Source organism: Corvus hawaiiensis, chromosome 13, assembly GCF_020740725.1.
Source record: "Corvus hawaiiensis isolate bCorHaw1 chromosome 13, bCorHaw1.pri.cur, whole genome shotgun sequence".
NCBI lineage: Eukaryota > Metazoa > Chordata > Aves > Passeriformes > Corvidae > Corvus > Corvus hawaiiensis.
Genome location: NC_063225.1, coordinates 15,339,743 through 15,363,539, shown reverse-complemented (window position 1 = coordinate 15,363,539; position 23,797 = coordinate 15,339,743). Strand labels below are relative to the sequence as shown.

The 23,797-nt window shown below is 40.4% G+C and overlaps 2 protein-coding genes across 3 annotated transcripts in view; both read left to right on the top strand.

Annotated features, from left to right (window-relative positions):
- Window positions 1-459: 459 nt before the first annotated feature.
- On the top strand, window positions 460-10,802 carry MCEE (methylmalonyl-CoA epimerase). Its single transcript, XM_048317833.1, has 3 exons — window positions 460-611; window positions 4,329-4,669; window positions 6,934-10,802. Exons 1-3 carry the CDS (start codon window positions 581-583, stop codon window positions 7,084-7,086), a joined length of 525 nt encoding a protein of 174 aa, XP_048173790.1. The 5' UTR covers window positions 460-580; the 3' UTR covers window positions 7,087-10,802.
- Window positions 10,803-13,183: 2,381 nt separating this feature from the next.
- The window catches only part of APBA2 (amyloid beta precursor protein binding family A member 2), a 91,000-nt gene continuing 80,386 nt past the window's right edge, over window positions 13,184-23,797 (top strand). For both annotated transcript variants that reach the window (XM_048318308.1, XM_048318307.1), the window contains exon 1: window positions 13,184-13,295. The gene's annotated coding sequence lies outside the window, so the exon portion shown is untranslated. The remainder of the gene's footprint in view (window positions 13,296-23,797) is intronic.

Here is a 23,797-nt window from a genome sequence, read left to right as displayed (position 1 = left end):
GGTTGGTCTCTTCTTCCAGGCAACAGCAACAGGACAATAGGACATAGCCTCAAGCTGCACCAGGGTACATTTAGGTTGGACATCAGGAGAAATTTCTTCACAGAAAGGGTGATTAGATACTGGAATGGGCTGCCCAGGGAGGTGGTGGAGTTACCATTCCTGGAAGTTGTTGAGGGAAGTCTGGATGTGGCACTTAGAGCTCTGGTTTAGGTGACAAGGTCATGTTCAATCATAGTTTGGACTCGATGATCTCAGAGGTCTTTTCCAACCTAATTGATTCTGTGGGATTTGCTCAGAAAACTGCCTCGGGAAATGTCCCTTGCTACCGCAGGCCTCCGTCGCACGTTCTCTCCCAGATCTGTGCAGTGCCGGCCACGGCCGCAGCGGAGGGCACGGCCCTCGGGAGGGCACGGCCGCCTCCCCGCAGCCAGGCGAGAGCTGCAGGTCCAATGGCGCGTTGTGCTGCCGGGCACGGCCCCTCGCCGTGACACACCGCTGTCGACACGCCGCGCTGGCGCCAGGCCCGCACGGAGGGGTGCCGGGGAGGGCGGCGCTGCCCCGCGGCCGATCGGGCGGTGAGATGGCGGCGGTGCTGCGGCGCGGAGCGGCCGGTAACGCGGGGCGGCAGCGCGGGGCGGCGGCGGGAAGGGCTGAGGGAGGGGCGGCACGAACGGGGGCGGCCGCGGCGGGGCCGGCACGGGGCGGCCGCGGGTCTCGGTGCCTGCTCCGGCCTGGCGGATCTGTCCGTGACAGCCTCGCAGGCCAAACGAAACTACCGCTTCTGTAAATAAAACCAAGATCTCCCGATCCAACTGATGGGCACATTAACAACTGACATTAGCTGGCATAGGGTAAACTTAGAGAGCAAACTCCAAACTCAAGGCGCAAGGAGGAGCTTGTCTTTTTTGAGGTGCGGTTTGGAGGTCAAACTCAAACTAATTTCCCGTTCATGCTAATAACCTGTACTGCTCACTCTGGTAGGGCAGGTTAAACTCACAATACCTATAGCACACTATTTTACTTGGTAGCCACAGACCAGGAGAAAAGTGAATGAGAGGGTCAAGGCTGTCCATGATCAATCACTAGAATACTGGGAGTGAAAAGACCTCTGTATTGCTGCACTTTGATGGAGGGAACCAGAGCTGCAGCACAGTGAGACAGTTTCCATGAGCTGTGGAGTCTGATTCCCAAAAGCACCCTCCAGCACAGAGCAGAGCAGCACTGTGAGCCCAGTTGGCTTCCAGAGTTCCTGAGATGCTCATACCACCTTGAAATTGCTGGGATTTAAGAAGGCCACACTATGCCCTTTCTCTGTTTGGTCCAGAGAGTGAACACACAGCTCCTATGTGCCAGATTCCCTATGGTGGCAGCATCCTCTCCATGCTTTGGGAGTTCTTCTCCACCTGAAACAGCTGACAATAGAGCAGTGCCCAGTGACAAGATTCTTACTGCAACCCACTTTTGTAAACCTTCCCATGGAGAACATGACTGAGTTCAGTTGGATTTGGCTTGTGTTTGACTCCTTAGTTTCCTTGATTAAGTCAATGAACACTGCTCTACATAAGAAGCAACAAACAAGCCAATGAATAAACATTTGAGGAATGCGGATCTCAGTTTATGGGGTACTTCAGACTTGTTGCTTCATAATCTGCTCTTTTAAAGAATGTAACCCTTACTTGGTGCAACTGTATGTTCAAACTCTGATGTGCATAATACTAGCAGATCAGTCAACCATTAATAGAATAAGCCCCAAATAGATCAATTTAAAAATATTCTTCAAATTCAGCTGAGGAAAGTTATATACTATAGAACTGTTTTGAGATGTATATGTAAATACAAGTGTTTTTTTCCTGGAAGCGTGGAAGTGATGGGGTTTCAAGCTGAAGTTTGTTGAAAAGCTTTCCTTTTTACTGCAGGGTCATTTTTTGATTATTGGGTTAGAAGAAGATTAGAATTCTAAGTAATCTATATAGTTACTAATCTAGATAATGCAAGAAAAACACAAATGCTTTTTGTTTAATCTCAGTCAATTATGGATTTAAATTAATATTCTGTATGCATCTGACTAGAGCTAGGATAAATTCACAAGGCTTCATAGAATAAATGCTTATATGAGTGGGCATTTAAGTATCTTTGACTTTACAAGAATCGTAGGAATATACGTCGCTTTTTCTATCTATTGTCTTCCCAGGAAACACCACAATAAATCAAGTATTTCTTGGGAAAATCAAGTATTTCTTGGGCAGAACCCAGAAGAAAGAGCATTTTCTATTATTTTTTCTAGTGCTTCACAAATAGCTGAATAACAAACAGTCTGTGTCAATTTTCTTGAAATAGAAAAAATACAAATTAAATTACAATAACTATGTAGTCATATGACCTGGGTGAAGTGCAGCAACAATTATAGATGTCAGATGTAAAAGAATGGGAAAATTCTTGCAGTAAAGACTGCTTGAAAAAAAGATCTACGGTAGTGGTATTTCTATTGAACTGCAGTCTGATAATAGTTGGAAGAAAGAATAAAACAGTAAAAGGCTCTGGAAAACGTAACAGTTTATATAGTAAGGGATCCTTCTCTTTCAAAGAATTTTTCTTATTTGGAGAATAGTGCCCTCCTCCAAGTGGAAAAGTACCTCTTGCTTCAGCAAGAATTGAATCATGTCTTAAGAAATTACAGTACAAAACTGAACTACTTCAGTAGAAGCTTAGGTGGGCAGAAAAGACTGCATAGCAGATGTTGGGGGGATTCTTACTTTTTGTAACACATTTATTTACTCTGGTTAACTGTCAAACCCTATACTAGTTAATTATCCATGCCTTTAATCATGCCACCTAGTTCCTGCCTGTTTGTTACTTGATGCATTATAGGCATTGCACAGTACTGCTTTCCTCAGGAAATTACTTGGTTCACCCTGATTCAGCTGCATTGATGTGGCGAGTGTTTCTAAAAAAATAGTTTCTCCACAGACATTTGAAAAACAAGAATTTTTCTTTGTGTAGAAGTTTCTAAGGGATTTTTTTAACATGAAAGAAGTTGAAAAGCAGTTGCTGTCCTATACCTAGTATGACAGCCTAAAGGTAACAAGTGAAAGAATTGTCCAGAACTTCTGGCTGTGGTGAAGGAGATAACAGGATTGACTGTGTGAAACCTGGCAAGAAATACTCCAGGGCAGTTACTTGCAGCACTGGATAAGTTTCTGGAAATATTTAATGTAGGATGTTGTTTTAGTATCATCAAAAGGTTGTGAGTAGACTTACTTTTACAATGCTAAGTCCTTGCTAATATGCACATTGCATGTTGTAATTTTAAGTGTCAAATACATGCAAACATTTCTTTCTCCATCACAGCACCATGTTCAGAAAGGCTTAGATTTAAGGACTCATCAGTTATCTTTGTGAAGAAAAATTAACTGGTGGCTGTAGAATCTTGAATTCCTGTGGAATGGTAGTTCTCAGTTCCATACTGTGAAGCAAAGCTGATTAATTACAGCTATTACTAACGTTACAAAGTACCAAGAGCCCAGCCAGGCTATCTATCCTCAGTGTGTTGCAAAGCATCCGGAATCTCAGTGCATCATTGGCACAATCTCTTAGAAAAATAGCACATTTGTGACTTTAAAGCAAAGAATGCCTCAAAGACTACCAAAATGCTAAGATGCCTCTAGCTTGGGCCTTGAGGCATTGGGAACTCTGACTTGGCCTAAAGCAAGCTGGCATGGAATTAAAATGTGGCTTTTATGAATATATCCTTTAATCTAATTCTAATTCTGGTGCTAGAAACAACTGATACTGTCACAATCTCTCCCTACCCCCAACTCCTCCGGATTCTAGTACTCTGACAGATTAATTTTTAGTGTAATTAATTTGTAACTATCCTCATTTTATATCTTTCTGTTTCTTCGTGGTTTTTTTGTTTGTTTGCTGTAATTTCGAGATGTGTAGGCATATCCTGATTTCTTTCTCTATTTTGTAAGAAGCTCTGAAAAATTCAAAAGTCACTTTTAAACACATTATACAGTTGACCTTTATGATTGGTCCTGTATTCCTCTTTTTAACAGGCATATGTAAGGATTTACACCAAATTTAAGTCTGCTTTGGGTTCTTATTTATTTTTTTTTTATACTTCTGAATATTTACTTAGTCTGAAAAAAGTGTTCATTAAACTGTTAGTTCTACAGAGTAACTGTTTTCCTTGCTCTCAGTCTGCCCTGAGCATTGCACAAGGGTGTGCCAATGACTTGGCAGCTCTGCAGGCCTGTGAAGGGGAAAGAGCAGGTACCGATACTTTCTCAAAAGCTTCGTGTCACTGCTGTTCACTTTTTTTTCAGGGCTTCTTAGCAGATTGCAGATCTCAGCTCCAACAATACGAACTCTATCATCATCAAAGCCCTTTTCACAAAACATTCCAAGCTGTTTGTGGAAACTGGGCCGACTTAACCATGTGGCAATTGCAGTTCCTGATTTGGAGAAAGCTCAGTCCTTGTATAAAGATGTGTTAGGAGCCCAGGTGAGTGAGACTGTTGCTCTTCCTGAACATGGTGTCTACACTGTTTTTGTGGAGCTGGGAAATACCAAGCTGGAACTTCTACATCCTTTAGGAGAGAAAAGTCCCATTGCAAGCTTCCTGCAAAAAAACAAGACTGGAGGAATGCATCATATCTGTATTGAGGTATCTTAACATAATATTTCATGTAATAAGATAGATACATTAAAGTATGCATATTTTAATAGGCTTGACCTGTGTCAAGAACTAATATATAAGGCTGTCATATTTGTGAAAAATTAAATTTCATAAGAAGAAGTCTTAAACATGCCCTTTTTTAATGTTTTGGAAGTCACAGTTCCATTTCGTGAGCTATGTGATCATTTTTTCCTCTTTTATGCTATAAAGATTGAACTGGGGAACAAAGGGCTAAGTAGCCACTGTGGCAGAGCGGTGAGGTTGTGAACAGTGTTGGATAGGTGTCAACTTCCTGACATAAGAGGACATACAGCAGAAAAAGAATTGTAGGTTTAAGCTATGGTATAGTTCAGATTTTACGAAGTCAAAAAAGCCTGTCCATTGTGCTTATCTGTCCTGTTCTTCCTTGCCATCAAAGAGAAATTGATGTGGAAGTACAAGGGAATGTAAAGGTGCTGGGTGAAATCATTATCTTATTTAGTATACTCATGTTTTAGTGTACATGTTTGATGCAAAACTTCATGCTGCTGCCTATGATTCATGTTTTAAATATCTTGTAGAGCAGAGTCTTGCAAACTTTATTACTTTAAAGCATAATTATGCAAAGCGTAATATTAAAAAGTAATGGGATTAGTGATGTGAGTAAAATTGTTTTTTGGTCTTTTATGTCAGGAAGTATCAATTGTTCATTTGAAAATTTTAAATATATTTTGTGGAAATACCTTTTATGAACAAATTTCTTACAAAAAGCTGAATTGTAAAAATCATTTCCATACCGGAGAAGAAGCCTAACAAGTTTATCAAAATATTCTTAATTTCTTCTCTCTTATACTAAGGAAAATTTAGACAGATGTTTTGATAGGCAACTTGTTTCAAAAAGGGTAAGTATTTTAAGAAGAAATTAAATTATTCCTGACCAGTTACAATTTAATACCTCCAGTGAAAACTGTGCTGGACACAGTAGAGTAAGAGAGCAATCCAAGCCTGGTACTTTCCTAACATGGATGCACCCAAAGGCTTTCCATTGTTTACTGTCACTCATCCTTGGGGAGGCAGGAATTCATTGCAGCTGAGCCCAGACCTGGTTCCTCTTCAGGCCATCTCTGCGGGACAAGAGCAGCAGCTGCTGTGGCTTTTCTGCTCGGGGAAAGAGGCACACGTCACATGAGGCCTTTCTAGTTTAGATAAAACTTGACAGTCGTTCCTTTTTGTTTTGCAGACTGGTAGTTGTGTGTAGGAAGAGCTGTAGTGAGTTTGGAATATTCATGAACAAAACTGCAGTGAATGGGTAGGAATTAGGTGATGTCTGTTCCTCTGAATTAAAGCCAGGAATTTTCTTCTTCCTTACAATGGCATCGGGAGAATTTATTCACCAAATTATGTCCAGACACCTCAGTCTTGAAAAACAGCAACGCTATTATTTTAATTCTAGGTCTTTATTCATTATTGACTATTGAATTTTCTAAACTGTTAGTATTATTATTTCAAAAAATGAATGCATTTAAGTTTTATGAAAATTCAAATTTCATTGGATGACATGACATCAGAACTTCAGATCACACTGTACAGTATAGGCATGTTTTTGTTAATTATGTTTTTCTGTAGGAAACTGTACTGAAATACTGTATTAATGGCTATTATTATAATTAAGTTCATTAGAAAGACCACATCCTGTTCTGGATATATTTTTGATTATTCCAAGCTTTTTTTTTTTAGGAAACTTTATGAACCTTAACCTATTCAGAAGGAGAATATATGAATCTAAAAGGGACTTTCCTTTTACCTTCTGCCCACTGCCCTCCCTTTTCACCAGCATTTAATGAGTCAGTGCTCTGTCAGCAATTATAAAGGGAGATATTTTTCTTTAGTTTTTGAGAACTGGAAAGCAATATGATCTTCCTAGTAAAAGTAATGCAGAGTTTAGATTATTTATGGAGTCCTTATAAAGTAACAAAAAAAAAATCAATGGGCTTTGTGCATGAGTGATTTTAGTTTATTAATTCCTTAAATACAGCACAATCTGTTTAAATGGTATTTTATAAAATCTTCAAATAACAAGTGCAAACTCTGTAGTATTTTTATTTTGAAGAATAGATGTTTTAAAATGTTTTTACAACTTAATTTATTTTCAGAATGATATTAGAACTTAGGAATAACATTTCAGTGAGGAATTATGTTATTGCTCCTAAATGTAAAATCTGCATAATACAGTGCAATATGTTAATTTGTGTGAACTGTATCTTTTTTGTAAGGTTGATGACATAAAAGCAGCTATGACAGAACTGAAGAAAAAAAAGATACGAATATTGAGTGAAGAGCCAAAAATAGGTGCACATGGCAAACCTGTGATTTTTCTTCACCCTAAAGATTGCCATGGAGTCCTTGTGGAACTTGAGCAAGCTTGAGCTGCAATATTCATAAATAAAAGAATAGAAGAGTTGTGAAGTTCCTGAGCTGGTGCTGGGAATATTGATGTGGTATTCAGTCTTTACAAGTTCATTGTAGTTCCCATGGATTAAGTACAGCTTTTGAGTACTGAAATAGTGCTACAGATTTAGGGTCTTTTTTTGTTGTTGCTGATCTGATTTTCAGAATTAATATTGTTGGCATTTCTTGAATTCTCTGTGATTCTAAAAACAATACATGTGCTAAGTTACATATGTACCATAGTAATTTATGTTTTGTTGCCTGTTTGCAGCATGATTTTACTTCTGTAGCCACAGAAACTGTACAGTTTCTAGGTCAACCCACAGTATTTTGCTCTACATTTCAGAGTAGAGACCCACTTCTCAGTGACAACAATATAGCTTAGACATTTTCATTAGAAAGAAAGGAAAAACAAACATTGTATTTTCTCTTTTCACCATTCACCGTCTGTGCTTCACACTGATTGATCGGTTCATGCAATAAAAAAATCCATGTATTATTGTATGGGTGTCTGCAGTCAGTAAATAAGTTTTTCTTGGCATAACAATTACTGCCAAGGAAGTTACCATGCATAAATCATCCTTTAGTTGTTTTATGAACTCTGTGGATATGCAGGCAATGAGAACCTGAAAAATTATTTGCCTGACATACATTTCAGACTGTAATGCACTTGTGATATTTTAGTTTTTTCATTTTTAGGGTTTTTTTAAATTTTTTTTTTCCCCAAGCTTTATCTACAGAAGAATATCTTGGGGAGACATGAACAAGTAATGATTAACCTTTTCACTTACTTTACAAATATGGTTTTCCTATGCAAAAGCACTTACAAAATGAGTGGAAAACACACACCACATAAGTCTTGCTTCTGTACATGGTTGTTAACATTAAAGACCATGCCAGCATGCTGATGTCACAGCCTGCAGTCACACTTTTGTCAACTTATTTAGGGACAGACTTCACTTTATTGGTATACATTACCCAAGCAGTCTTTTCCTGATACTTTCTTTTATAGGTTTGTTTTGACATTTCAACTGTAGAAATAGAAGACTTGCTATTTCTCTAGTTTTTTTAAGCCTTAAAAACTCATACTTTCCTAGCTTAATCTGAATTTTAAATTTTCCTGCATCTCTGCATATACAGTGAGAACCTTCAGTTTGATATGAAGTAAGGTCATTTTAGTCTAGGAGAGTTTTTACTTAATGGAATGGAATTACTTGTAATGTGTGTCATGTTTGCTGCAACAAAATACAAATATAATGTCGACCTGAGATTTAAACATGTTTTTAAAGACATTGACACTTCCTCATGAATTCTACTTCTGAAAAAATCTCTACAAAGCCATACTTTTTTATTTTAATGAGATAGTTTTGTACTCAAAATAAATACACCTACTGTCATCTTTTAAGAAAAATACAGCCTTCCACAGGGTTCCTACATTTCATCAAATCACTGCCATTCTGAGAGACATTCTATGAGCAAAGCTGCTTTTGTCTTTTCATTCTGTCAAAGACAAGGAGGTACCTTTTCTGCAAAACCAGCATAGGAATGCCAATACTAGAAGCCTCACTGGTTAAGATAATTGAACAGAAGTCTTTAAACCCAATACCCTTAGTTTGGTGCAACAGAAACAGTCCTCTCTAGGTTCATTCTCCATTTCTTTGACCTGTCTGAAGGAGATGGACTTTTGTGTATTACATCTATCAATACACTCAGAGTAGTAGTTTGAGGTAGTACTAGAGAACAGAGATTTTTGAGTAAACAACACTTGCTCCACCTGCTGATTGTGCTCCCTATCTTATTGGCAGAAAGAACCTTGTATAATATGCTTTAGCTAGTAACCAGCAATTTTCCTGACTGATGGCGTGGGGTTGCCTAGCACTAAGTCAGCTGATGTATTTTGTTCATCGTATCTAAGTCATGCCCCTATCTCACTCAGAGTTTATACCTTTCTTCTGACTACTCCTAAGGTGGAAGTCAAGATATTATGAAAAAAACCCAACAACCCCCTCCAACCGCCCCCCCCCCCCCCCCCCCCCCAGCCCCGCAAAAGAGAGTTTAGGTCTGCAAATTAGTCAATACCCAAAACTGCATCATGTTCTTACAAGCTGTTACAATTTGATGGGATCAGACCCCCTTGCTTGTCTGGGTGTGCGCTACAGGATAGGAGAATTTCCACCTCTGGAGCTATAGACTTGGAGAATAGCCAAGGGAGCTGGACAGCTACAGGATCTGAAGACAGCTACAACTGAGAGAAGTGTCCTGTTCATAAACTCATAAACTTAACTCCCTTAGACTTCAGTGGGAACAGAATCTATAAACTGTGTAGTCCTTCACCTTAAGGCAGGCAGCCTTCACAAGTCGTTGTTCTGAATTACCAAGGGGTTGGATGGGGCTTAGATATATGGGCCTTACTCGTTGTCACTGCCGTGATTATAAGAGGGTAGTAACATCAAGAAAAACAGTAAATTCAGGGATGGAAACTGGGGGAAGAGAGAACTCTGATTTGCTCCTTTCAGTGGAGGGACATTTAACAATACACCCCTGTTGCACCATTATACAACTTCTGGGAAGAACAAAACTGATTATCTTGGAAGGGAATTAGGCTTTGACAGTGTTTATTCTTCTTTGGTTTTTGTCTGGTGGCTTTTTTAAAACAGCAGTACCTTCTCTGATAATGTCAAGCTTCTCAGAAGACAAAGTATTAATATTTTGCTGGTAAATTTTCTCACGCTTGTGCCATTTGTCAAGTGCAAGTTCCCTGTTCCAGTCTCTCATCTCCCCCTCTGAGCTGAAGCATGTTCCCATTTTATGCTGCCTAAGGCAGACAAGACACATTTTTCTGGACTCCATCAACATTACTCAGGCAACTAAGGAGCTCATAATTAAATTATGCAAAATATCTTTTTCTACTTCCTCTATGCAACTCTCAAGTTGCTCTTAGGTGGGAGGAGGAGAACAGGCTGCAGAATGAATCCCATTCCTTATAATGAGAGAATCCTAGAAGCAAACTCAAAAAGCTGAGAAAATAACCAACTGCATGCTTTTTAAAAGCTAACCTTACAGTTTTGCAATTCTGCAAAAACTCCAATCCTGTCATGCTTATTGTGCAGTTAATGCACCCGAATTTCATTCTGAATTCAGTTGCTTTCATTATTACCATATCAAGCTGAAGTCTCGTAGAAAACCATGAAACATGGAGATGTTTACATTATCTAGTTGAGGTACTTAGAGTAGGAGCTTTGAATGATATCCTTGGCACTTCATTTGATTCTGTCCGTACAAGGAATTCTTCCTGTAGTGATCTGACATGGGTTTGTTGGATATAAGAACCCTTAATTAAGAGAAAAACTCCGAATTAATTGTTTCAATACTCAGTTCTTTTACCAAAGCAGTTGCCATGTTGGCCAAATTATGAGGCTGTCAAACAGCATAAGAAGATCATCAAGTTCAACCAATTAATTAATATGAAAATGGAAACTAACAAGAGATTAATAAATTAATCAACCCAGTGATGACATTTTATAATGGAAGACCTCAACCACTTAGGAATGCAAACTCTGTCACCTTTGATAAGCATTTTTAAAGCATTTTGAACATTTAATGAAATACATATTTATCTTATTGTGAAGGAGGGATGTTTGTACCCTGTGATTGTATAATCCTTAAATATCTATAAAATTATGTCACCTGTTTATTTGCACTGTCTTGTATATTGTTCAAAAGCATTGCTAACCACAAAGTTTATAGCATAGATTCACAAATGAGGAAGAGTTCTCATACATTTTAAAGTAATGATACATTTTGAAGCATTTTATGACTTTTCTAGATCTAATCTAAAGTGGCCTTTTAACTGTTATGCTTTGCTAACACAAAAATAGCAAATAGGTACTAAAATCTTCTATGAAGTAGATCTATAATACAGATTTTTACTTATTTTTAACATTGAGGTTTTTTTCAGTAATAAAGACAGGTTTTAAACATGATTTAAAGTTCTGAAGTAATTTTTAACTGCAGATACCCTGAAAGCATATGCGATGATGCACAATTTGCATTAAATAAGGGGAATATCCAACTCTTCATCTGTGGCTGGCTTTTATGGAAATAATTATTTCCAGAAACTGAAGAGTAAGAGAGGTATATTCTTGGACTTGGTATCATGCACCCTATTTTTACCTTCCATTTTGGTATGTAATTTTCTATAATAACCATCTGTCTGAGTCACTGTCTCCAAAATGAGGTGAAGGGAGAATGTTTATTAGAAACTTAAATTAAAAAAAGTTAAACAAATATATCCCAGTCCCTTTGGGACCCCTGAAGTCTTTGAGAGGTCAATTGTAGTACAATACTTGCAGCTGCAGTAACTTCAAAAAGAATACACCTGCCCTGTTGGGCTGGAAATACTGCTTTTGGTATGTTGATAGCAAGACTTAATTATGTAATATGAGGCTATTTCATCAAGTTAACAATTTTGAGAATTAATAATATTAATTAAAACATCATTTGCCAAGTGTTTAAACAACCCATCTACAGATTATATCTGTACATACACTGCAGTTCTGTGTAAAACATACATGCATTATGGTTTGGGTAATGTTTTGAGTTCTCATTATCTTCAACAGAAAACCAAAATCAGTCAAGTAATTGAGATGTAGAAAGGGACAGATGGGGAAAGTCACCATAGAAAACTGTAACAGATGATAGCCTCTTAGTAGCAAATGGGGAGTCTTAACGAAAATCTTAACAACTAAACTAAAAACAAGACTAAAAAAAACCCCACAAAATGGTGTTTCCGTGAAGGGCCTTTGCATGTACTTGGAATATGCCTTGATGCTAACACTTGGTATAGCTACCCCAGGGCAAACAAACGCACACCAAGTTGACCACACAGCTATTACAGCAAACACTGATATCTAGATGAATGGCATGCAATATAATTACATTAGGACAGCTTTTCACTTTTGCTATTGTGAGAAATATTAGCTACAATCTCAAATTTGCGTAATTATGAGCAAAGCCTGTCATAATTGCCCTAAGATATGTATTTCTTTATATACAAACCACAATCACCTAGCTGCCCTAGAAAGATCTAGTGGCTTCTAATGAAACGCCTGAGGAACCAACTGTAGCTATCATTCACCTTAAGAAATGTTCTTGGAGAAACCCTCTTCAGTGAGCTTTTAAACAGTACACATTGAATCCTACATTTTTAAACTTTAGGGGTGGATCTATGCTTTATCTGCACAAGGGCACAAAAATCATAATTTGTTCTCATAAATCTGGCCGCATGATGGAATGTGACTGAGTCCAGTCCTATCCCCTGCTGTAATGTTCAAACTTTTGGTGTTAAGATTTTCGTTGCCCTGGAGCACCTCAAGCAACAGGGAAAGGTGAGGTCATTACCTAGCAGGATTACACGGCATTCTGGAATGTAATTCGCAGAGAAATGCTGTTGAACCTTACAGAAAACACCCTCAGCACCGGCCCAGCGCCGAAGCAGGTCCCTGGGGATACGCTACCGAGTGTCACAGCGGGATGCAGGCGTCCAGCAAGCATCGCTGTCAGCAGCCGCTGCTCCAGGCGCTCAGGAGGGGAGCTGCGGCCGGGGGGGGCCGCAGCTTGCTCCCCTCAGTGCCTGCGTCTGGACACAACCACTGAACCACAGAACGGTTGGGCTGGAAGGCAGGGTCACCTGCAGCAGGTGACACGGGAACCGCATCCAGGTGGGTTCGGAATATCTTCATTCTGCAGAATGCACGTCCCCCCGGGCAGGTCTTTCAGTGCTCTGCCACCCTCAGCGTGAACAAGTTCTCCCTCATGCTGAGGTGTAACTTCTTGTGTTTCAGTTTATGGCCATTGCCCCTCGTCCTGTCGCTGGGCGCCAGTGACGAGTGTGGCACACACGAAGCTGGCACAGAACCGGCCCTCCCGCTCGGTGGGAGTGGATCGCGGACAGGTCAGTGCGTCCCGCCGAGCCCCCGGGCCGTGCGGGGCCCGGGGCCGCCCCCCCGCGCCCCCCCGGGGCCGTGAGGCGGCGCGGGCGCTATGCGCCATGCAGGTTCCCGGGCGCTGGCGCAGGCAGGTTCCCGGGCGGGCCCGCCGCGGTGTGCGGCGCTCAGCAGCCACACAAAAGAGCGGCTGCGGCTGCGGCTGCCCCGCTGCCCGGGACCGGCCCCGCCGCTGCACCGCGGTAAGGACCGGGGGCGCAGGGCGGGGGGCCGACCGACCGACCGCCGGCTGGGGTCGTCGCGGGCACCGGCGGCTCCGTCGGGTTGGGGCGGCAGCATCCCGCGGGTCCCCTCAGGGGAGCAGGGAGCCCCCGGGCGCGCCCCCTCCCCGCGCCAGCACGGATGGTGCTCCCCTCGAATCGGGGCTGGGGGCTGCCCTCCCCGCGAGCGGCTGCCCCCGCCTCACCCCATCCTCATCCCCATCCCCATCCCCATCCCCATCCCCTGGCAACCGAGCTGCCCGCAAGCGGACGGGGAGCCGGAGTGAAGGGGAGCCCCTGCGGCATGGCGGAGCGGCCGGCGCGGTCGCGATCGGCGGCGCGGGGCTCCGGCACCGGGGGCTGCCGCACGCCCGCATGTCCCCGCTGTGCCCGGGGAGGCGCCGCCACCGCCCCCCGCCAGGAGAGGGAGAGCCGGCGGCGATCCCCCGGGGCCGGGCTGCGGCTTCGCTCGGCTCCGGCTCCCCCGGGTCTGGGCTGCGGCTCCGCTCGGCTCCCCCGGGACGGTTCGAGCTCCGCGTTCGGCCCGGCAGCCTCAGCCCCGCAGTGTTGGGACGGTGGCTCCGGGTAGCGCGGGGACCGGCCGTGCAGCATCCGCATCATGTCAGCGTTTTGTGTGAGGGCGGGAGGCTTAAGTCCATTTGTCTTGGTAAGAGTGGAAAAAAAAAATGCTAGAGGAGCCCTCCTGTAATGCAGCACCGCTCGGAGTTTGTATTTGGTTCTGATTTCATGCCTCCACTGTAGCAAAGGGATCAGAGCCTTTGATCGCTCTTTTCCCGTTCCCTTCGTCATGAGATCTGGAGGGAAAAGGCTGCTCAGTTAAGGATACCCGATTTTTGTTGGGATAAACAGCATGAGATATTATAGCATGGTCTGTTTGCCTCTTACTGAACAGTTTTTTGAATGTGTGTGGTGCCTTGTATTGCCATAACAAAAGGGATGGGGGTGGGGGAAAGGAAGCGAATACTGCATTTAGAGCTGCATCTTGGAAAGTCAAAGACTGCCTTATTTTGCCTCAACTGGCAATCTGTGCTTTCAGGTTTACGTACTTTGCATCTTCAGTGTCGTTCTGGTGGTTGTTGCATGCTAGTGAGGACACACAAGAAAAGAAATTTAAAGACAAGAGAGCATACAATGTGCATAGTACAGAGATAATGTGCATTGCAGTTATGTTTAAGAAAAGTCTGAAATTACTGTGACCGGATCGAAAAATGCAAGTAGTGTTTCAGTTGTATTACCTGGCCAAGGCCACCCTATAATCTCCCAGGAGGGGATGGGAAATCGGTTTGCAGAAAAGGTATTTATCTATTATGCCTGTTACCCAAGAATTCCTCATTACTTAATGAGTAGGACTGAAAAGGAGAAACAACTGCTGTCATAGTTTTTTGTGGTTCTGTGTAAGCCATAGTATTTCCAATATAACATAGCTTTAAAAGGGAGGAATTCTAGTTTAACTCCTTATTGCCAGTTAAGTTAAAATACAATATGTGCTGGTTATGTGTTTGAAAAGCAAAAGACTGACATTTATATTAAAGCATAAGATGGCAATTTATCACTGTATCGTCCCAGTTCTTCTCCGTATGGGACAGACAAGATGAAAGAGCTTTACTTTCTTATGTTCTATGAGTACTGAACTGCTAAAGTCAAAGCCACTGTACTTAGTCCACTTGGGGCTCATGGGATTTCATGCTGCAGAACTGTCCTTATAAACCTTGATTGTCAGACTTTCTGAATTCTCTGATAAGGTCTGCAGTTGGAAATATCTGAAGCTATTTTTAAAAATGCATCAGCAACTACATTATTGCGCCCTCTTGATCCTCTGATAGTAAAAGAAAAGTGTTCTTGCAAAGGCCATAGGTGCTCAGCTCTTTTGGTCAAAGTATTACGATTCTAAGGAGGAATCTCTAAAAGCATGTTTTGTGCAGTTACTTGATTAATGGCAGTTCAGGTTGGGGACTGGACATGAATTTAAACAAGCTAGGTCTTTAAAAAGTGACCTTTGCTTAAGGCTGTGAACATGAGAAACCACTTCAAGAAGCATAATTTTACCATCTCTCCGGCTATTCTGATAAGAATATTTGCTAAGAAATAATTTGTGAAAATACCATGCTTTAAACATCTTTCAGTATATATTCCTGTGCTGAGGGTAGAGAAATTAGGAAGTGACCTGTTCCAAGCTACCAGCTCACAGAGAGGATGCTGGTTTTATTCAGAACAAAATCTTGGTTGTAGCCTTTGAATACATCAGGATATAGGTGCTTTTGCAGACTTTTTATATCCATTTTCCTTGTAATCTGTGTTTAAATAAACAAGGCACTTATTTCATGCTTTAAACACTGTGGTGGTAGAGGCTGGGGAACAGCCCTGCCAAAAAGGCCCAGAGGTCCTGGTGAACAGTAAACTGCACATGAAGCAGCCACATCCCCTGGCAACAAAGATACCCAGGAACATCTTGGTCTGTATGAACAACAGTGCAGCCAGGAGATCAAGGGAAGTGATTATTCCCCTTTCTGCTCAGCACCCAGTAGGTCACATTTATAACCCTGTGTCCAGTTTTGGTCCCCCCAGGACAAGGACAATATTAAAGAACTGGGGTTCTGCAGAGGCCACTGAAGTGGTTGGGGCTGGAGGCTGAGCTCTGTGAGCAGAGGATGAGGAGTGGGGCTTGCTCAGCCTGCAGAAAGGGAGGCTTTGGGGGAACCTAACAGCAGCCTTCCAGTTCTTATAAAGAGGTCCTCAGGGAACTGGAGCCAGACTCAACGCAGTGGCACGTGCCAAAGAATGAGAGACAAACGGCATATGTTGAAACAAAGGTTCAGACTGGATGCAAGCAAAATATTTTGACTGACAAGGACAATCATACATGGAGACAGGTAGCCCAGAGAGGTTGTGTGGTCTCTGTTCTTGAAGGTTTTAAAGACCAGACTGGATAATTCCCTCAGCAAACTGATCAGGGCTCACTGATGACCTTGGTTTGAGCAGAATGTTGGACAAGAGATCTCTGACATTCTTAACAACCTGAACTGTTATGATCCTGTGAACAGTTGTATGTTTGTGCCTATTTGTACAGGATACAAGAGGCAGACACGTTTCTGTAAGTCAGATTTTTAAAGAAAGATTTAGAACTTCCATTCTAGAACTAATCCGTCCATCTCAGAAAAGATGGAATACAGTATCAGTATGATACATTGACCTCTATTACCTGTGAAACAGTACACTACATTAATACAAACTAATACCTTATTATAAGCCTCCCAAGGAAGAGATATTTGCTTGAAGCAAAAAGAAGAGCATCCTGCTTGCAAGCAAGAGCTTTTTCTAGGAGGTATCTCTTGGCACTACTATAAGGCAATTAAAGCCTTGCAACATTTGTGCAAGAGATGTAATGGTAGTTGTTACAACTGGAGGAAATAAAGCACTGATTCAGTCACATGTGCTTCACAAGTTAAGGGGAAGAATGGAAAGTAGGATCAGAATTCACTGGTTTTTAGATACTTGCAGTCACTGAGTCAAATGCTCGTTATAAGTAGCTGCAAATGCTTTTAGTCTACTGGGAAGAGTATTTATTACATGTAAGATTTTTTCTTCCTGAGGACCCATGAGAACTGCATGAAAAGCAGCTCAAGAGAGCATCATGTGATAGGTGAAGTGTGTAGTGCTTTAGGCTTGTGCTGTTTGCCCGAGCTGGACATGCACCACTTAAGCTTTGTCATGGCATCCATGAAAAGAGGACTTTCATTCAAATTCACAGTTTTGTCTGAACTTAAGTCTTACCTTAATTAACAATACTATTTTTCAGAAGGAAGGCCTTGCACAACTGGAAAAAAGTACATGAATTGAACTGTTTGTTTCTGATGCTGGTAGGTAAATGCAGTCATTTGAGTACATGACATTCCTCTCCTTTTTTGTTGCAGTACTTACTGTTTTCATTCATGTGCTGCAGCAGAGGAAGGTGATTTGCACTTCAAGAGGAGTAAGTTAGAGCTGAGCAAAGACTGGTGTGGAAAACTCTGGGATTAATAGGTGCTTCCACCTAAGCCAAAGAGGAAGAACTAGAAGCCCTGTAGGTAGGGATGACAAGGAAAAAGTGTCATTGTTCTCAGATAACAAGGTTACATGAAATACTGCTGGAGATGCATACTCTGAAGTATTCTCATGCATGAAGGGATCATTTTCTTTTGAAATAGAAGGAAATGGAGAGGAAAGTTGGCAAAAAGGTATACAAAATACGTCAGTTATAACCAATGTGAGGTTTGCGGTCTAGATAAGGATTTTCAAATAGTAGTACTTCTGCAATGCAGACACCCACTGATACCAACCTGGGCTTCCACTGGGAGCTGCATGAGGAGTATCTTGGGATGGTTGTCTGGTTTGAATAATTAAGATGAAGTTTCCTTCAGAAAATAGCCCTCATAGTTACAGGCTTAATAATGAAGATTCAATCACGTAGAAATAATTTGTTACTGCTTTATTACTTAAAAGGCAGATTGAATATTTCCATTCTATTAATTGAATGAAGGAGTTTTTGAACTTTGTTTTGTGCATTGATATTAGGAATATTTCTGAGTATGTCACCAACTTTCATTATTTCCAGATTGCTGTCATTCCCTTTACTTTTTGAGAGAACTTCTTCGCAGATGTACTTCTCAGCTACAACCTTTACATAAGTTCCTCTCCCCCAGTCAATTGCACAGTAACCCTGATCATTTTTGAAGAGTAAATCTTTTTTATTTCTGAAACATTCTCCGAGAGAGGCTTGACCTTTCAAGTTTTTCTTGTGTATATAATCTACCTTTGTGTTACGGGTTCACAGGATCTGACACTTGAAGATTTAGTGTAAGATTTATTTATTAATTTAATGACAATTAAGTGTAACACAGAAAGATTTACAACTCTTTCACATGAGTACAGAGGTTAGATTTAGCTAAGAATTCGTAATGTGGTCACAGCAGGCACGTTTACTTTTTCCTATTTTCAATGTTAAAAAAACCAACAACAAACAAATTACAACCCAAGTAATAGTTCTGTAACACTAACCATGAGTGTTCTGGTGAGGGTGCAGGTCTAGATTTGACCACTGGAGTCCAAAATGCCAAGTGATGTTATGTGACATGGGAATGTGTGGTGAGAAGCACAAGTTCCATAGGGACAGCACCTATCTAAACAGTATTGTGAGAACCTCCTGGAAGGAGTAGTTGTGTCTGGCATTCACTGTTCAGGTTCAGTGAAGCAGCTGATCTTTATGCGAAGAATAATAAAGGAAATAATATTCCCACAATGCCATCCACATTGTTACTGCCTTTGTCCACTACCCAGAAACAAAGTGCTTGGGTGAACTTTCTGTCACCCAGTGTGCCCTTCAAGATCAGAAGATCAAAAATGTTAGTTAACTTTGCCTTTTCCTGCTCCAGCAAAATGGTAATGTATGCTTGAGTTATTGGATTAACTGAAGAGAATGAGTGTTGCACAGACCAGATTCTGTTCTAGCATGACGTAGGATTTAATTTTTTTTTCCCAATCACCAAGAGTGAAATGACATCAATAAATTGATATTACTCTCAAGAATCACTGATACCAGCTACTACAAAAAATTATTCCAGTGCAAGGGCAAGTGCATTTTTTTGATTTAGTCAAATCTTAAAATAGGTCTCAAAACTCATACTCTGAAAGCTGAGAGATGCCTTTTCAACACATCAGGGGGAGTGCATGGAGATGGAATTGCTTGGTTCTCATGCAGAAGAAAGATTGCTTCAGTGCTGCTATGCTACTCAACTCCATACCAAATCTGTCTCCTGGGAATGAAATCTTCTATTAAACACTGTTACTAAACATATCTTTTTTTCTGTTGGATTTTTTTTTCCCCTTCTAATCCTCAGCTTTTGTGTCTGGTAAGGATGGCCATTCTGACTGGTACCAGGTTTGACTGGGTTGCTGTGCTGTCTTGAGTTACAAAGACCACTAGATCTGCTAATAGATGAGTAATCATGAAGGCAGTTACACAAAGAACAGAAATATTTCTGCTCTTATAAAATGATCTGGTATAGGAAAAAAGCAGACTTGCATGGTTCCAAATTCTTACTATGCAGCATAGCACGCTGTTGCCATGCTACCAGATTGCTTTCCTTGATATTTAAATTTGCCCTTAGATTTGTATTTAAAAAGAATGAACTGTTAACAGTACATTAAAATATAAAATAACCTGACAACACATAAGCCTCATCACTAGTTTGTTCATGGGTTTTTGGCCTCTACAGATTTTAATCTTCTTTCCTAAATAAACCCCACCATCACAACAAATCTCAGATATGAATGAACCAATGAAATACAGAAAGGTTCTGTTTGGGAGTGCAATAAAGGTTTCCATCAAAGGAAGAATATTAATTATAGTTTCCATACTTTAAAAAATGTGCATTTTGCCTACCTTACTAAGTGCCTCTTGCCATCTTTTGTATCCTCCAATTTAATTCTACAAAGGGAAATCAGAGTATGATGATATTTTCTTGTTGATATATTGTGGAAGAGAAAGGAACATTATTTCTATATATGTGTGTGTGTAGATATATATAAAATGTCCTTTAGGCACAAAATCTTGTGTTACTGGAAGACAACTCTTGGTTAGAGATAAGGCAGCTTTAAAAAGAAACTTACCCCTGTGATATTCTTAGCCAGTCAATCAGTGTGGCTTTAATTATGTAGAAGTATTTGACATGTTATGGCCCAGGAGATAAAAGCTGTTGCATACTAGATGAATGAAAGGGAAGGAATTCTGTTGGTGACTGGAAATGTCATGCTCAGTGCTGCATTAGAGACATAAAATGAGCACTGGAAGGGAACACTTCCTAGTAAATAGCAATTTGCATTGTATTGCTGATTCCAGAATTATGAAGGTTGTTGGTGGCAGAATTCTTCATTTCTGGTTAATGACATGGAAGAGTAGCCATGAAAATACCTGTGTATTATCAGGAACGTGCCTTTAAGTCAGTTGTGTTGGTGAGATTTGTTGTTGTTTGCTTGGTTTTTGGTTTGGTTGATTGGCTTTTGTGTGGTTTTTTTTTTAATAATTAAGGGGTTTTCTTTATATTTTCAGTAGGAGGTGGAAGTCTCAGTTCTCCTGTAAGTAAAAGGTATCTGTTGTGATACTTGGTGTTTTCAGTACTTGGATAGAGACCCCCTTAAGGTTTTTACCACATCTATTCCACACCTATCTGCAGTGATAATAAATGATCTCTACAGCATATGTTTAATCAGGTATTTGTCCTACATTTATTATTCAACTCATATGCATCATAACTGGACCCACCCACTAACAGATAATGATTTGCAGCAAAATGTAGGGAAATTATTTATTACAGCAATACTATACCTTTGCAACAGTATTATTTTCCTTCCTGTGCATATATCTATATATTTTTTTTAAGTTTTTAATCACGATTCAGTAAAATACCTGTCTTATTCTTGAGCCAACATTGATTTAACTCAGAACTGTTAACATTTCTTAGTGTTGGGAGTCTTACGATATTTCATGGTTTAGTTTAGGCTCCAGCTGTTGGTATGTGAGAATCACAGCTTTGAGCTTATACTCACACAGGCTCCAGGAATGAAGAAACTAGGACTGTGTACTTTAAACATTTGTGGATGATATGATACCTCTAATGCTGGAGTTCTTGTGGTTGGCAGTGCTGCAGAGATTGTAGTAGAAGCAAGTTCCTTAGTATTACCCAGCATCTATTTGAATGAACTAAGCTTGAGTTACCAGTTTTCTTTCTGATGGTACTTAACATTGTTATAACCACTCATGGTAAATATAAACAAGCCAAATGTCATCCAGAATTTCTGAACCAGCTGTTTTATCAGTAAGTAGTCAATGGTGTTACATACTTTCCTCTATGTAATGATATTGCTATTTAAAGTAGCCATTAAGGAAAGGTAGTAACCTGCTGTAGTATTGGTAAATCCCACTGAAAGGTTAGGAAACAAAAGCTGGTTTTTGCTGGTCTAAGTTTTCCACCCTCCCTGTGCCTTGGCAAAGTGAGTCTTGCTTCTTGACAGGATGAAATCCATATTGTCTTTAAGATGTTATCTCTGTCCTCATCAGATAACTCGTGACAGAGTGTGGCTGCCAACTGAGGTTGACCCTTACTGGTTGACAACTTGCACCATGTTGGTGGCACTGACACACTGACTGTCAGCTCCCCAGGCTGACCCTGTGGCAGTCCCTGCTCCTCCAGCCTCAGAGGCTCAGTATGATGGATCCTGTGCCTGAGCTGCATGACAGGCTTCTTGTCACAGGGTCCTCTTGAGGGACCCTCACAAATTGTAAGGACAAGCAGCGGGGGAAATTCAAACAGAAATTCTTAAATAGTAAAGTTTGAAGTTTACCATATATGTGGAACTTAACTAAACACCATAGTATCATCCTGAGTGAAATGGAGGTGATTGAAAAAAAAAAAAGATCTATTGTAGTGGATCCTATGAGCCAACCAAGTGTCTAGGAAGGCATTTAGAAGACAGCACTAGACTGTCATTGCTCAAAAGACTGACCTGTCTAAATAGACTTCACAGTTTGATATCTTCTGTTTAAATTCATCTGACAGAGGAAAAGGATAGTGTAAAAAAGTGGTACCAGGCCAATATAACCTCATATTATGGTAGCAAAAGATTGTGAAACGCTGGATTTAATCAATAACACACAGACCAAACATTTACTGAAAACCTGAATAATAGGCACATCTGTAATTATTGGAGAATATAACTTAAATGTACCTAACTGGAAAATCTTAATTTGGTTCTTCTGTTTAGTTGAATTTTGCTGTTAATCTTCTTGCTGGGTTAAACTATAAAGATATAAATAATTACCTTTATAGATTACCATATTAAATATTTTGTCTATGTAAATATGAATAGCATGTGGATAAAAGTTCTCTGCTCTGGAGACTATAAAAGGATGGCTTTGCATCTATTACACTATTTTCATTTGTGTTTTCTTCACTAATACTGTGTCATTGGGGGTGGGGGTGGGAGTGTTTGATTTTTAAACAAACTCCCCAAAGTCTGCTTTATTCATTTGTCAGCTGTTAAAGATTTTTAAGCTCTTTGTGGCAGGAATGTCCACAGAATACTTAACAAAATGAAATCTAGGTTAATGGACTTTTCCACAACACACATAATTTAGGATTTATTTGCCCCCAGTTGAAAGTTGTTACTGTAGTAAATACAAGATGAGGAATTAAATGGAAAGGAAAATATATGACTGTTCAGGATTTGCATCCGGTAAAGGGGCTGATATCAGGAGGCACAGAAGTTGATTATACCCTTGCAATGCTAGGCTACATACGATGGTACAAAGCTGGATCCTGCAGGGAAGCCTTTGAGCTGTCAATCCATTGGGAGAGCCCAGGAAAGGTGTACGCAGTGTTAGGTAGTTGTTGTTTTACAGTGTGGGCAATTTCTATTATTAAGGGACTGTGGCGTATCTTTAAATGGCTGGAAGTTGACCTTTCATTTGAACTGGGTGCAGCTCAACCATCTTTCAAGAGTTCAATTTTGCTATGAGCTGCAGCCTTCCCTGCACTACTCCTGTCCCCAAGAATGTCCCACCAGCCCCAGCAGGACTATGGCTACCTGTTACTGCAACACAGGAACTTCTGGTTACCACCAGGAGACTGCTGTGGGGTAGTTGTTCAGACCATAATAATTAAGCTTAGAAAGGTGAAACAGGGTTGACCTAATGACAGAAAAATAAAAATTGTTCCAATTGTTGGAGAAATTCGTCTAAATTTGACTTTCCCAATGAGCACAATAGTTATAAAATTATTAGTCCCTAAGGATCATATTCTGCCAGCCATAATACTTTGTGTCATATATCTATATATTAATGCAACTGTAGACATTACTTACTTTAAACCAAATACTAAAATTTATGTACCTATTGCCCTGAGCATCAGTTGAAGACAAACCAGTCTATTTATGAACAAATAATGAAATTAATGGGTAAGTCAGCAAAGCTCATACTGCCATTTACAATCTTGCCTCAGTAGCTACTTACTGCATGTTAAGTGATGAGACATGCAGAGTTTTGAATTGGAAAATTCATAGATAACTACAAAATAGACTGACCCACAATTTACCATGCGATGTCTCAGTGATTTTTCAACTGTTTCATCTTTAAAGGAAAAATGCTAGTTCTTGGAAGTGTTACCCAAGTCCATAGGTACATTTACTGAGAACCTAAGAAATGTATGCTTATTTAAATGCATTATGCAAAACTTTATTTTACAACAAATGAAATAAAATGCTGGGTAAATTCTTGTTTTCACACTAGCTTTTATATATATTCTATTTCTAAAGATATTATAATATTAGAGCGTATTATTTCATTAATATTCCCCTGGTCCTTTGATAGCCAATGTGTCAGGTATGGAGCATGAGGCTTCCTGTGTGTAGGTGTCTTCCATACTGCTGCCCAG